This window comes from Carassius carassius, chromosome 18 (genome assembly GCF_963082965.1).
Source record: "Carassius carassius chromosome 18, fCarCar2.1, whole genome shotgun sequence".
In the NCBI taxonomy this organism is placed as follows: domain Eukaryota; kingdom Metazoa; phylum Chordata; class Actinopteri; order Cypriniformes; family Cyprinidae; genus Carassius; species Carassius carassius.
This window is the reverse complement of record NC_081772.1, coordinates 8,720,803-8,735,849: the sequence shown is the minus strand read 5'-3', so window position 1 is coordinate 8,735,849 and position 15,047 is coordinate 8,720,803. Positions and strand designations below refer to the sequence as shown.

General features: G+C 36.6%; 2 protein-coding genes across 2 annotated transcripts; both read left to right on the top strand.

Annotated features, from left to right (window-relative positions):
- Positions 1–3,280: 3,280 nt before the first annotated feature.
- LOC132092278 (L-rhamnose-binding lectin CSL3-like) lies at positions 3,281–5,309 on the top strand. Its single transcript, XM_059498451.1, has 9 exons — positions 3,281–3,413; positions 3,488–3,511; positions 3,612–3,686; positions 3,757–3,892; positions 3,985–4,094; positions 4,202–4,246; positions 4,586–4,706; positions 4,821–4,930; positions 5,142–5,309. Exons 1-8 carry the CDS (start codon positions 3,368–3,370, stop codon positions 4,924–4,926), a joined length of 663 nt encoding a protein of 220 aa, XP_059354434.1. The 5' UTR covers positions 3,281–3,367; the 3' UTR covers positions 4,927–4,930; positions 5,142–5,309.
- A 5,989-nt stretch (positions 5,310–11,298) lies between these two features.
- LOC132092279 (L-rhamnose-binding lectin CSL3-like) lies at positions 11,299–13,208 on the top strand. The gene is made up of 9 exons (XM_059498452.1): positions 11,299–11,431; positions 11,506–11,529; positions 11,630–11,704; positions 11,775–11,910; positions 12,003–12,112; positions 12,220–12,264; positions 12,601–12,721; positions 12,830–12,939; positions 13,149–13,208. Exons 1-8 carry the CDS (start codon positions 11,386–11,388, stop codon positions 12,933–12,935), a joined length of 663 nt encoding a protein of 220 aa, XP_059354435.1. The 5' UTR covers positions 11,299–11,385; the 3' UTR covers positions 12,936–12,939; positions 13,149–13,208.
- The last annotated feature ends 1,839 nt before the right edge of the window (positions 13,209–15,047 follow it).

Here is a 15,047-nt window from a genome sequence, read left to right as displayed (position 1 = left end):
AAAATCAGTAATACTTAATACATATGATAAAGGTGGGTTGAATTTTATTGATTTTAGCTCTCTAAACAGTAACTTTAAAATAAATTGGATAAGACAATATCTTAAAAACTCTTCATCTATTTGGAATATAATTCCTCGGTTTATATTTTCTCATGTGGGTGGCTTAGAATTTCTTTTGATGTGTAATTATGAAATTGAAAAACTTCCAGTCAAACTTTCTAAATTATATCAACAAGTACTTGCTACCTGGAATCTTATTTATAAACACAATTTCTCCCCTCATTGTTTTTTTATTTGGAATAATGCTAATATTTTGAATAGAAAGAAGTTTTTTTTTTTTTATAATTGGTTTAGTAATGGATTGTTGTTAGTGAATCAGCTATTTAATAATGAAGGGAATTTATGAAGACTTTATTTCAAGATACAAAATACCTATTACATTAAAAGAATTCAAGGTGCTTACTAAGGCCATACCTGCAGGTATACTTATGCTGTTCAAAAGCAGTGTATATACATCCACACTATCTGTCTGTCCTCCTAGACCTGAACATACCTCTGTCGGCACTATCTAAATTGGACTAAGGTTTGGTCATTACCTCAAAAATTCCTCCTTACAAATAAGGTTAAAGAAATCTCATATAAATTAATTCATAGAGTTTATCCCACAAAGGTATTCTTACAAAAATTTAAAATTAATATTGATTTAAAATGTTCTTTTTGTGAATGCTCCACTGAAACAATTTCACATTTGTTTTGGTATTGCCAATTTACCCTGTATTTTTGGAATAATGTGGAGGGTTTCATAGCTAATAATATTTTAAGAACATTTTCTTTATCTTATAAACATGTGATTATGGGTTTTTATATAAAGGATCACTCTTTAAAGGAAGCTAGTGTTATTATAAATTTTATTTTATTTGTATGTAAATTTCACATTCATAAATGCAAGTTTACAAAAGGCAAACTTATTTTTATGGTGCTCGAAAAGGAGATTAAAAATGTACATAGATGCAATATCTAAATCTAAAAATAGTAAAGCAATTAAAACGATTAATATATGCTCTTCTTTAACATTTTCACTTAATATAAAAAATAAAATGTAATGAATGGGGCTGACCTGAAAAGTATATTTTCTGTACTTAAATTACATTTTAATATCCTATGGAACTGTTATATATATAATGTAGATCTGTTTGTAAAATGATGCTTACGTACCCTGTCATCCTTTTTTTTTTTGTGTGTGTGTGTTCTAGTTTGTTCTTTCTTTGTTGAGGCATGGAAAATATTTTGTTATACAAGATATGGCACTGTACATGCTACCTGTTGTTGTCAATAAAGCATTATAAAGAAAGAAAAAAAAAAAGACTCAAGCAAAGTCCTTTCAGGCAAGTCGTGCCACTCGGTCGCCATCTTGGCAACGCCTCCAGGCAGCTATTTCAGAATAACAAGACCAGCTCCTATCTAAATGAATGGGCAGAGAGTCAGAACTGCACTTTCACTGGTCACCGGGACATAAAAACAGCATGTATAGAAACAGCAGTGAAATATGATAAAAATCACTGAAAGATTTTGATGACTTTGCCCCAAAATAAGGTTTAAAACGCTTTTTCCCCCACAGGTTATACCTTTACTGCGCATGCGCAAGGGTTCATCAACTGCGTGCATACGTCAGTGGAACCAGACGATAGGCTTAAATGTTTCCCGGCTTGACTGTTAAAAGCAGATGATTGGCTTTCCAGCGGGAGGTGTGGGAAATGTGCACACAACCGCCATCTTTGCTGTTACGGGTTTTCCTTATATAGTTGTATTGAGGATTGAGGAAGTGGCATGTCTCTTATAAACTGTCTCTGATTTAACCCATCCAAGTGCACACACACACACAGCAGTGAGAAGTGAACACACACCTGGAGCAGTGGGCAGCTATAGATCCAGCGTCCGGAGAGCAACCGGGGCTTCAGTGCCTTGCTCAAGGGCACTTCAGCCAGGGGTATTGAGGGTGGAAGAGAGCGCTGTTCATTCACTCCCTCCACCTACAACTCCTGCCAGCTCCGAGACTCAAACCTGTGACTTTCGGGTTACAGGTCCAACTCTCTAACCATTAGGCCACAGCTGTGAACTGTATTTGCACATTTGTGTGTTTTGATATGAATATGAATTGACACATTTGTACATCTTGAATATGTCAGTTGTATTTTTACACATTCTTGTACATTTAAATAAAATATTTTAAAATATATTTGTAAATGTGTTATTTGCATATTAAAATAAAATCTGTAATTTACAACAAAAGTAGTTTCAAAATATGGTTTTAATAAAAATACTGATGTTAATTAATATAAATAATTAACTCAACTGTTGGGTAACTTTTAACCCAACAGGATTTTAACCCAATGGGTTGGGTTGAAATAACCCACAGATGGGAAGGTGCCAGCTGGGTTACAGGTTGGGTTATTTTTAACCCAACATTTTTTTGTGTGATGTTGCAAATTTTACATCTTTACAAAAATTGTTTATTAAATTATTTTGCTAGCTTTATTAAGTTCAGTTTTACATTTCTGACTTCATTACATGGTTACCTATTATTATTGTTAAATAATAAAATAATAAATTATTGTAAATTATATAATATATTAACATTCCATAAATGAACATATATGTTATTTATTTTTTTATTTTTTTACTTATGAAGACAACAAACACACTGTAGGCCTACTAAATGAATTAAGAAAACATGGGTATGCACATTTAACCAGGAATGTAAAATCTGAAGTTGACTTTGTAAAAATGTTTTACTATTTATAAGCCAAAACATAGTGTCCCAGATTTGAGCATGAGCTGTCCCACACAAGAAAGTCCACAAATTCTTAAACAATTCGGCACAAGGAGCACTAATGTGCAATTTCTGAAAAATGTCTTCTGATTTAGATAGAGAACATCTTGGGGATTTCATAATGATATAACATTTTGATGTATCATTTAGGCTTCATATGGAAATATGATGCACAAGTCAAAATGGCTAAAAGTGCCCCACATGATAATCCACCAATGTGCACCTCGTCAGTAAAGCCGGTTCTGTAATCAGAGGTAAATCTCCATCACCTGGGCGCTTTCACATGGAGCAGCACACAGAACCGTTGTTCACTGAAAGCTGCGCAAAACCACTAACATATTTGGCGCACGTTGCGAATTGATCAACGCTTCTGTGTAGTAAATGCTGCTCCATGTGAAGCGCCAGGTGATTGAGATTCACTGCTGATTACAGAACCGGTTTTACTGACGAGATGCACATTAAATATCGCATGCGATTCGTCGTTCAGCATGTCTACACATGAATGAAACCTAGAAGTCTAGATTTGTTTTTGTTCAAATGTTCCAATCTACCATGCTGGTGCAAAAGCTAAGCGGAATCACTTGTATGTATTGTTTTATTTTCTTTAATACAATTTGTTACTTTTTTGTCACACTTTTTTTCTGTTTGATTTTACAGTGCTGCTGTTGCTGTGTCAACATGGTAAGGTGTGTTGTTAATGTACAAAGAAGCCCCAATTTCCAGTAATGGACAAAAATGTGATTTTTCTATTTTAATTAACTCCCCCTTTTTTTTCAAACAGCATGTTTCCTCTCTGCAAGTGGCAATGCAAAACGATCAGTGACCTGTGAAGGAGACTCTGCATCCCTCAGCTGTGGTGAGTAATTTCCCATATACCGTGTGTTTAAACTTTACAATGATTCTCATGGTTTTCTTATGTGTGCAAGGCTCTAGATTCATAAATGTCCTTTTTGCCAAATATGGACGGACCGATTGCAAGACTTGCTCTGATGGGAAACCTCCTGTGCTGCTCTCAAATGTTCACTGCTCCTCGGAAACCTCCCTCCAAATGATGGCCACTCAGTAATTAATTGATAGCAGATTTTTATTACTTTGCAAGCGTGGGAACAACTATAATACTTGTGTCTGTATTTGTGACTCTGTCCATGAATCAGGTGTAATGGAAGAAAAAGCTGTTCTGTTCAAGCGGTGAACTCGGTCTTCAATGATCCCTGTGTTGGGACTTATAAATACCTGGAAGTATCTTATGAATGTCTCAAACCTAGTAAGTCAATGGCCTGATACAGAAAATTTTCTAATTTCAGAATTTGGTCAATGCTTTTTGCTGTTATTACTGACCCTTGTTCCTATTTTCCACCTAAATAATTCTAGAGCAGCATGTAACTTGCGAAGGTTCCAGAGGTGACATTACCTGTGGTAAGAATCAACCCCCCCCCCCTTTATTGTTTATAAATTGATATTTAGGAACAGCAGTGGCAGTCTGCCAACTCCCATTAATAATCAAACTGTGTTGTGAATGCAACCGAACACTTTAAATAAATAAAAATAAAAAAAATAAATAAAAAAAAAAAAAATTCACAAAACTGATCATTTTCACTTGAAAATGGCTAGGAAGTTTCATTAAAGAAAAAACCCAGCAAGTAACCCATTTAATGACATGTAAATTGTAGCAATATGAAGCTGAAATTATTTTTTTTTCTCCACTTGATGGTTGACTATCACTTGAAGTTATCAACTTCAGTTTTTCTGTTTCAGGGAAAGGTGTTATTTCTGTTCATAATGCCAATTATGGACGGCAGAATCTTGCAACATGTCCTCATAAATTTGCAACTTCAACACACTGTAACTCTGATCAGACTGCCTGTATGCGTTCCAGGTACAAGCAAAACATGTATTCAGGCTAGAGTCCCTTAAATCAAACCATTGAATATTTTACACTAAGAATGCTTTTTTTTTTTTTTTTTTTTTTTTTTTTTTTTTTTTTAAAAAGGTGCAATGGAAAGAAGTCTTGTCATGTACTAGCTTCCAATTCGGAGTTCTCTGATCCATGTGTAGGCGTCTATAAGTACCTGGTAGTGACTTATTCCTGCATCTGAGTTTGTGAGTAAAATATTCTTGAGGTTTACTTTATTTTCAAATAAGAGTAGTGGGCAATAAATTCAACCAATGGAAGGTGTGTATGGTTTTTTTTTTTTTTTTTTTTTTTCTTTGAGGGTAAGCTCTTCAGCACCTTTTTAAAAAGTTGGTTCATTGTATACTTTGAGTGAAAGTCTCGGTGAAAACCAATGCTGGATTTGTCTGACTGTTACAGAGCATGATCCGCATCAGAAGGTGATGGAAATGGCCTGGAAGAGCAGAAGCAGCATCCCCCCCCCCCCTTTTTTTTTTTTTTTGCACGATTTCTGTTTCTCTCTTAAATCTGCTTCGAAATGGTTTCTTTCAAAAAGACTCCTAGAAATAAACTGCTGTTGACATGAAATCTGCCTCCCCTCCTTCACACACACTGGTATCCTTTTGAACAATCATACAGGTGCTGGTCATATAATTACAATATCATCAAAGTTGATTTCACTAGTTCCGTCAAATTTGTATACTATATTTATTACAGACTGATATATTTCAAAGTGTTTTTCTCTTAATTTTTTTTATAACTGACAATTAAGAATCCCAACTGCAGCATCTCAAATTTGAATATTGTGAAAAGGTTCAATATTGAAGACACCTGATGCCACACTCTAATCAGCTAATTAACTCAAAACACCTGCAAAGGCCTTTTAAATGGTCTCTAGCAACTCCAACACACTCCCCTCTTTACCTGGAGAGTATTGTGAAACAAAGCCCATTCAAAATTATGGGGGAGATTCACAAAGATTGGACTGCTGCTGAAATCAGTATTTCAGGAACTATTACGCACAGACGTCTGCAAGACCTGGGTTTAAGCTGTCGCATTCCTTATGTCAAGCCACTCTTGAACAACCGACAGCATCAGAAGCGTTAAAGACAAAAAGGACTGGACTGCTGCTGAGTGGTCCAAAGTTATGTTCTCTGAGAGTAAATTTTGCATTTCCTTTGGAAATCAGGGTCCCAGAGTCTGGAGGAAGATAGGAGAGGCATGCAATCCATGTTGCTTGTGTTCCAGTTCCAGTGTAAAGTTTCCACAGTCAGTGATGGTTTGGGGTGCCATTTTCAATTTTCCATCCAAATTCAATTCATGCTAACAAATGAGACCATCAGGTTTTACACAAGCTTGTGTTTTCAAGATGGACAATCCAAATACCTAGACTTTCTGTAATTCATGCTGATTTTTCAGTTCAGCTTACACTTTATTCTGGTAATATGATTTTTTTTTATGCAAAACAATTACAAAAAAGCATTTTGGACGCCATTATTTCTCTTTATTGCTTTAGTTGTGCTTTGCCTCAATCCAGTATATAATTAGAAAAATAATGTGGGAGAATACATTTTAGATGAGTTGTACTCAACCAAGGGGTTAGGGAATGCAAATGAATAAAATATAAAACATTTATAGACATTTTTATAATTAATATACATTTTCCAAGTATAGATTTTCCGAGCTCTAAAATATTTTATCAGGATTTAAATGAGTGAAATATTCTTCAAAATCCATAATCTTTGTTCAGTAACACAAACAACTGCAAAAGTCAAGGGGCCCAGTCTTCAGTTATTCTTAGTGCGGTCCCTGCAGCCAAAAAGTTTGAGAACTACTAGAGTAGCTGCTTTTCATTACCAGAACACACATTTATTATCAGATAAACGTATAGTCAAATTTTAAAAATAATCATACCCAGGGCTGGAATCTGTATTTGAATGTCTAATGTCTAAAATTTTATTTAACATTCCATAAAACAAGACAACAAACAAACAAACTGTAGGCCTAATAAATTAATTAAGCAAACATGGGTATGCACATTTAACCAGGAGTATAAAATCTGAAGTTGACTTTGTAAATTTTTTTTACTACTTATAAGCCAAAACATAGTGTCCCAGATTTGAGCATGAGCTGTCCCACACTAGAAAGTCCACAAATTCTTAAACGATTTGGCACAAGGAGCACTACTGTGCCATTTACCCTTTAATTACAATTTCTGAAAGATTTTTATGATTTATTAGGGAAAATATTGGGGATTTCATAATGATATAACATTTGATGTATCATTTTGGCTTCATATGGAATTATGATGCACAAGTCAAAATGGCTAAAAGTGTCCCACATTTACCCTAATCCAGCCATGTGCATCTCATCAGTAAAGCCAGTTCTGTAATCAGAGGTAGATCTCCATCACCTGAGTGCTTTCACATGGAGCAGCACACAGAGCCATTGTTTATGGTGGCCGAGACAGCTCAACACGCTGCAACTTAAGAAAACACATGCAAATTGAAAAAACATCAGCCAGTGAAAAAAACATCTTCATCAGTTTGACAACACAAGTGTTGCAAATCATCACAACGCATGCATATAGCAAAAAGTGCTGCAAATCATCACAACACATGCATATAACGAAACGCGCTGCAAATACTTCACAACACATGCATACAACGAAACGCGTTGCAATTACTTCACAACACATATAAATTAAGAAACACTGCAAATCCTCACAGCACATACACATGATTGTTATGTCTGTAAAGAGGACTCGTACTTAAACTCATTTTACTTTTTATTGTTCTCATCAACCTGCAATCTGGTAGGCCTGCCTTGCAATGGTTCAGATGGTGGTAGGAATGTTGCTTGCAAGGTCACTGGATGCTGTGGTTGGGGCAGAAGGTATGAAGAACCAAGCAGAGAGCAAGGGAGCACAGTGTCTCGGGTGTGATCTGCACCAGAAGGGCACTGTATTTTCCTAAGCCGACTGGCATGCCAACCGGAACCATCAGATAGCTGGAATGTAACTGGACCTAACTGCTTTTGCACCTGCTCTGGCTGTGACCAGAAAGTGTGGAGCTTGTTTTCCGGTATGGTTGCTGGACCCGCACCCAGTCCATTGGGAAGATTCTTGGAATGCGGGCCTTTATCTTTGCGTCGAATCTGCCCCGTGCTTTGAGCTGTTGTTCGCATACCCTGGCTTTCACCGCAGGATTTCCACCATGAGAAGTAGGAGGGCAAAGTCTATGCAGGGGTAACTCCAGCTCCCGTCCCAGCATCAGTTTTGCTGGCGACACCCCAGTGGTGGCATGCTGAGCTGCTCTGTAGTGTAGAAGAGTCTGAGACAAGGCCTCATTGAAAGAGCAGCCTTGTGCTAAGTGGGCTCTCAGACCATTTTTTAGTGACTGATTGAATCTTTCTATGCCCCAATTCGACTGTGAGTGATAGTAAGCTGTTTGAATGTGTTTGATGCCTTTGCTTTGGATGTAGCTGGTAAACTCCACGGACACTAGTTGGGGGCCATTGTCTGCCGTCAAGGTCCTTGGCAAACCCCAGCGGGCAAAAAGTGACTCCAGAAAGTCAATGATGGAACTGGATGTGACCGAGCCCACAGATTTAACCTCCGGCCACTTCGAATGTAGATCATAAACTACTACAAGGAAATGCAAATGATGAGGCACGTCATGGAGGGCCCCACAGATGTCCAGCTGAATGTGGTCCCAGGGTCGAGTTGGCCAAGGCAAAGACCCTAGCGGAACTGGTGAGCCTGTTTTTCCGCTTACAAGACATGGAGCACAATCCCGAACAAGCTGTTCAATGTCTTTGTCCAGCCCCGGCCACCATACTAGATCCCTACAGCACTGCTTTAGTTTGACTATGCCGAGATGGCCCTCATGATCCATGGTTAGCACTCGTCCTCTGAGTCTAGCAGGAATGATGGTGCAGTGTCCACGAGCCAAGCATGTGTCATTCCAGCATGAGAATTCGTGTTTCACTCTGGCATATGGCTGGATATCTGTTGCCACTTGAGTTGGCCAGCCATTCAGGACATACTCACGGACCGCAAATAGTGTGGAATCAGCAGCAGACAGCAGCAGGGTTTCATAGCTAATAATATTTTAAGAACATTTTCTTTATCTTATAAACATGTGATTATGGGTTTTTATATAAAGGATCACTCTTTAAAGGAAGCTGGTGTTATTATAAATTTTGTTTTATTTGTATGTAAATTTCACATTCATAAATGCAAGTTTACAAAAGGCAAACTTATTTTTATGGTGCTCGAAAAGGAGATTAAAAATGTACATAGATGCAATATCTAAATCTAAAAATAGTAAAGCAATTAAAACGATTAATATATGCTCCTCTTTAACATTTTCACTTAATATAAAAAATAAAATGTAATGAATGGGGCTGACCTGAAAAGTATATTTTCTGTATTTAATTTACATTTTAATATCCTATAGAACTGTTATATATATATAATGTAGATCTGTTTGTAAAATGATGCTTATGTACCCTGTCATCCTTTTTTCTTTTGTGTGTGTGTGTTCTAGTTTGTTGTTTCTTTGTTGAGGCATGGAAAATATTTTGTTATACAAGATATGGCACTGTACATGCTACCTGTTGTTGTCAATAAAGCATTATAAAGAAAGAAAAAAAAAAAGACTCAAGCAAAGTCCTTTCAGGCAAGTCGTGCCACTCGGTCGCCATCTTGGCAACGCCTCCAGGCAGCTATTTCAGAATAACAAGACCAGCTCCTATCTAAATGAATGGGCAGAGAGTCAGAACTGCACTTTCACTGGTCACCGGGACATAAAAACAGCATGTATAGAAACAGCAGTGAAATATGATAAAAATCACTGAAAGATTTTGATGACTTTGCCCCAAAATAAGGTTTAAAACGCTTTTTCCCCCACAGGTTATACCTTTACTGCGCATGCGCAAGGGTTCATCAACTGCGTGCATACGTCAGTGGAACCAGACGATAGGCTTAAATGTTTCCCGGCTTGACTGTTAAAAGCAGATGATTGGCTTTCCAGCGGGAGGTGTGGGAAATGTGCACACAACCGCCATCTTTGCCGTTACGGGTTTTCCTTATATAGTTGTATTGAGGATTGAGGAAGTGGCATGTCTCTTATAAACTGTCTCTGATTTAACCCATCCAAGTGCACACACACACACAGCAGTGAGAAGTGAACACACACCTGGAGCAGTGGGCAGCTATAGATCCAGCGTCCGGAGAGCAACCGGGGCTTCAGTGCCTTGCTCAAGGGCACTTCAGCCAGGGGTATTGAGGGTGGAAGAGAGCGCTGTTCATTCACTCCCTCCACCTACAACTCCTGCCAGCTCCGAGACTCAAACCTGTGACTTTCGGGTTACAGGTCCAACTCTCTAACCATTAGGCCACAGCTGTGAACTGTATTTGCACATTTGTGTGTTTTGATATGAATATGAATTGACACATTTGTACATCTTGAATATGTCAGTTGTATTTTTACACATTCTTGTACATTTAAATAAAATATTTTAAAATATATTTGTAAATGTGTTATTTGCATATTAAAATAAAATCTGTAATTTACAACAAAAGTAGTTTCAAAATATGGTTTTAATAAAAATACTGATGTTAATTAATATAAATAATTAACTCAACTGTTGGGTAACTTTTAACCCAACAGGATTTTAACCCAATGGGTTGGGTTGAAATAACCCACAGATGGGAAGGTGCCAGCTGGGTTACAGGTTGGGTTATTTTTAACCCAACATTTTTTTGTGTGATGTTGCAAATTTTACATCTTTACAAAAATTGTTTATTAAATTATTTTGCTAGCTTTATTAAGTTCAGTTTTACATTTCTGACTTCATTACATGGTTACCTATTATTATTGTTAAATAATAAAATAATAAATTATTGTAAATTATATAATATATTAACATTCCATAAATGAACATATATGTTATTTATTTTTTTATTTTTTTACTTATGAAGACAACAAACACACTGTAGGCCTACTAAATGAATTAAGAAAACATGGGTATGCACATTTAACCAGGAATGTAAAATCTGAAGTTGACTTTGTAAAAATGTTTTACTATTTATAAGCCAAAACATAGTGTCCCAGATTTGAGCATGAGCTGTCCCACACAAGAAAGTCCACAAATTCTTAAACGATTCGGCACAAGGAGCACTAATGTGCAATTTCTGAAAAATGTCTTCTGATTTAGATAGAGAACATCTTGGGGATTTCATAATGATAGAACATTTTGATGTATCATTTGGGCTTCATATGGAAATATGATGCACAAGTCAAAATGGCTAAAAGTGCCCCACATGATAATCCACCAATGTGCACCTCGTCAGTAAAGCCGGTTCTGTAATCAGAGGTAAATCTCCATCACCTGGGCGCTTTCACATGGAGCAGCACACAGAACCGTTGTTCACTGAAAGCTGCGCAAAACCACTAACATATTTGGCGCACGTTGCGAATTGATCAACGCTTCTGTGTAGTAAATGCTGCTCCATGTGAAGCGCCAGGTGATTGAGATTCACTGCTGATTACAGAACCGGTTTTACTGACGAGATGCACATTAAATATCGCATGCGATTCGTCGTTCAGCATGTCTACACATGAATGAAACCTAGAAGTCTAGATTTGTTTTTGTTCAAATGTTCCAATCTACCATGCTGGTGCAAAAGCTAAGCGGAATCACTTGTATGTATTGTTTTATTTTCTTTAATACAATTTGTTACTTTTTTGTCACACTTTTTTTCTGTTTGATTTTACAGTGCTGCTGTTGCTGTGTCAACATGGTAAGGTGTGTTGTTAATGTACAAAGAAGCCCCAATTTCCAGTAATGGACAAAAATGTGATTTTTCTATTTTAATTAACTCCCCCTTTTTTTTCAAACAGCATGTTTCCTCTCTGCAAGTGGCAATGCAAAACGATCAGTGACCTGTGAAGGAGACTCTGCATCCCTCAGCTGTGGTGAGTAATTTCCCATATACCGTGTGTTTAAACTTTACAATGATTCTCATGGTTTTCTTATGTGTGCAAGGCTCTAGATTCATAAATGTCCTTTTTGCCAAATATGGACGGACCGATTGCAAGACTTGCTCTGATGGGAAACCTCCTGTGCTGCTCTCAAATGTTCACTGCTCCTCGGAAACCTCCCTCCAAATGATGGCCACTCAGTAATTAATTGATAGCAGATTTTTATTACTTTGCAAGCGTGGGAACAACTATAATACTTGTGTCTGTATTTGTGACTCTGTCCATGAATCAGGTGTAATGGAAGAAAAAGCTGTTCTGTTCAAGCGGTGAACTCGGTCTTCAATGATCCCTGTGTTGGGACTTATAAATACCTGGAAGTATCTTATGAATGTCTCAAACCTAGTAAGTCAATGGCCTGATACAGAAAATTTTCTAATTTCAGAATTTGGTCAATGCTTTTTGCTGTTATTACTGACCCTTGTTCCTATTTTCCACCTAAATAATTCTAGAGCAGCATGTAACTTGCGAAGGTTCCAGAGGTGACATTACCTGTGGTAAGAATCAACCCCCCCCCCCCTTTATTGTTTATAAATTGATATTTAGGAACAGCAGTGGCAGTCTGCCAACTCCCATTAATAATCAAACTGTGTTGTGAATGCAACCGAACACTTTAAATAAATAAAAATAAAAAAAATAAATAAAAAAAAAAATTCACAAAACTGATCATTTTCACTTGAAAATGGCTAGGAAGTTTCATTAAAGAAAAAACCCAGCAAGTAACCCATTTAATGACATGTAAATTGTAGCAATATGAAGCTGAAATTATTTTTTTTCTCCACTTGATGGTTGACTATCACTTGAAGTTATCAACTTCAGTTTTTCTGTTTCAGGGAAAGGTGTTATTTCTGTTCATAATGCCAATTATGGACGGCAGAATCTTGCAACATGTCCTCATAAATTTGCAACTTCAACACACTGTAACTCTGATCAGACTGCCTGTATGCGTTCCAGGTACAAGCAAAACATGTATTCAGGCTAGAGTCCCTTAAATCAAACCATTGAATATTTTACACTAAGAATGCTTTTTTTTTTTTTTTTTTTTTTTTTTTTTTTAAAAAGGTGCAATGGAAAGAAGTCTTGTCATGTACTAGCTTCCAATTCGGAGTTCTCTGATCCATGTGTAGGCGTCTATAAGTACCTGGTAGTGACTTATTCCTGCATCTGAGTTTGTGAGTAAAATATTCTTGAGGTTTACTTTATTTTCAAATAAGAGTAGTGGGCAATAAATTCAACCAATGGAAGGTGTGTATGGTTTTTTTTTTTTTTTTTTTTTCTTTGAGGGTAAGCTCTTCAGCACCTTTTTAAAAAGTTGGTTCATTGTATACTTTGAGTGAAAGTCTCGGTGAAAACCAATGCTGGATTTGTCTGACTGTTACAGAGCATGATCCGCATCAGAAGGTGATGGAAATGGCCTGGAAGAGCAGAAGCAGCATCCCCCCCCCCCCCTTTTTTTTTTTTTTTGCACGATTTCTGTTTCTCTCTTAAATCTGCTTCGAAATGGTTTCTTTCAAAAAGACTCCTAGAAATAAACTGCTGTTGACATGAAATCTGCCTCCCCTCCTTCACACACACTGGTATCCTTTTGAACAATCATACAGGTGCTGGTCATATAATTACAATATCATCAAAGTTGATTTCACTAGTTCCGTCAAATTTGTATACTATATTTATTACAGACTGATATATTTCAAAGTGTTTTTCTCTTAATTTTTTTTTATAACTGACAATTAAGAATCCCAACTGCAGCATCTCAAATTTGAATATTGTGAAAAGGTTCAATATTGAAGACACCTGATGCCACACTCTAATCAGCTAATTAACTCAAAACACCTGCAAAGGCCTTTTAAATGGTCTCTAGCAACTCCAACACACTCCCCTCTTTACCTGGAGAGTATTGTGAAACAAAGCCCATTCAAAATTATGGGGGAGATTCACAAAGATTGGACTGCTGCTGAAATCAGTATTTCAGGAACTATTACGCACAGACGTCTGCAAGACCTGGGTTTAAGCTGTCGCATTCCTTATGTCAAGCCACTCTTGAACAACCGACAGCATCAGAAGCGTTAAAGACAAAAAGGACTGGACTGCTGCTGAGTGGTCCAAAGTTATGTTCTCTGAGAGTAAATTTTGCATTTCCTTTGGAAATCAGGGTCCCAGAGTCTGGAGGAAGATAGGAGAGGCATGCAATCCATGTTGCTTGTGTTCCAGTTCCAGTGTAAAGTTTCCACAGTCAGTGATGGTTTGGGGTGCCATTTTCAATTTTCCATCCAAATTCAATTCATGCTAACAAATGAGACCATCAGGTTTTACACAAGCTTGTGTTTTCAAGATGGACAATCCAAATACCTAGACTTTCTGTAATTCATGCTGATTTTTCAGTTCAGCTTACACTTTATTCTGGTAATATGATTTTTTTTTATGCAAAACAATTACAAAAAAGCATTTTGGACGCCATTATTTCTCTTTATTGCTTTAGTTGTGCTTTGCCTCAATCCAGTATATAATTAGAAAAATAATGTGGGAGAATACATTTTAGATGAGTTGTACTCAACCAAGGGGTTAGGGAATGCAAATGAATAAAATATAAAACATTTATAGACATTTTTATAATTAATATACATTTTCCAAGTATAGATTTTCCGAGCTCTAAAATATTTTATCAGGATTTAAATGAGTGAAATATTCTTCAAAATCCACAATCTTTGTTCAGTAACACAAACAACTGCAAAAGTCAAGGGGCCCAGTCTTCAGTTATTCTTAGTGCGGTCTCTGCAGCCAAAAAGTTTGAGAACTACTAGAGTAGCTGCTTTTCATTACCAGAACACACATTTATTATCAGATAAACGTATAGTCAAATTTTAAAAATAATCATACCCAGGGCTGGAATCTGTATTTGAATGTCTAATGTCTAAAATTTTATTTAACATTCCATAAAACAAGACAACAAACAAACAAACTGTAGGCCTAATAAATTAATTAAGCAAACATGGGTATGCACATTTAACCAGGAGTATAAAATCTGAAGTTGACTTTGTAAATTTTTTTTACTATTTATAAGCCAAAACATAGTGTCCCAGATTTGAGCATGAGCTGTCCCACACTAGAAAGTCCACAAATTCTTAAACGATTTGGCACAAGGAGCACTACTGTGCCATTTACCCTTTAATTACAATTTCTGAAAGATTTTTATGATTTATTAGGGAAAATATTGGGGATTTCATAATGATATAACATTTGATGTATCATTTTGGCTTCATATGGAATTATGATGCACAAG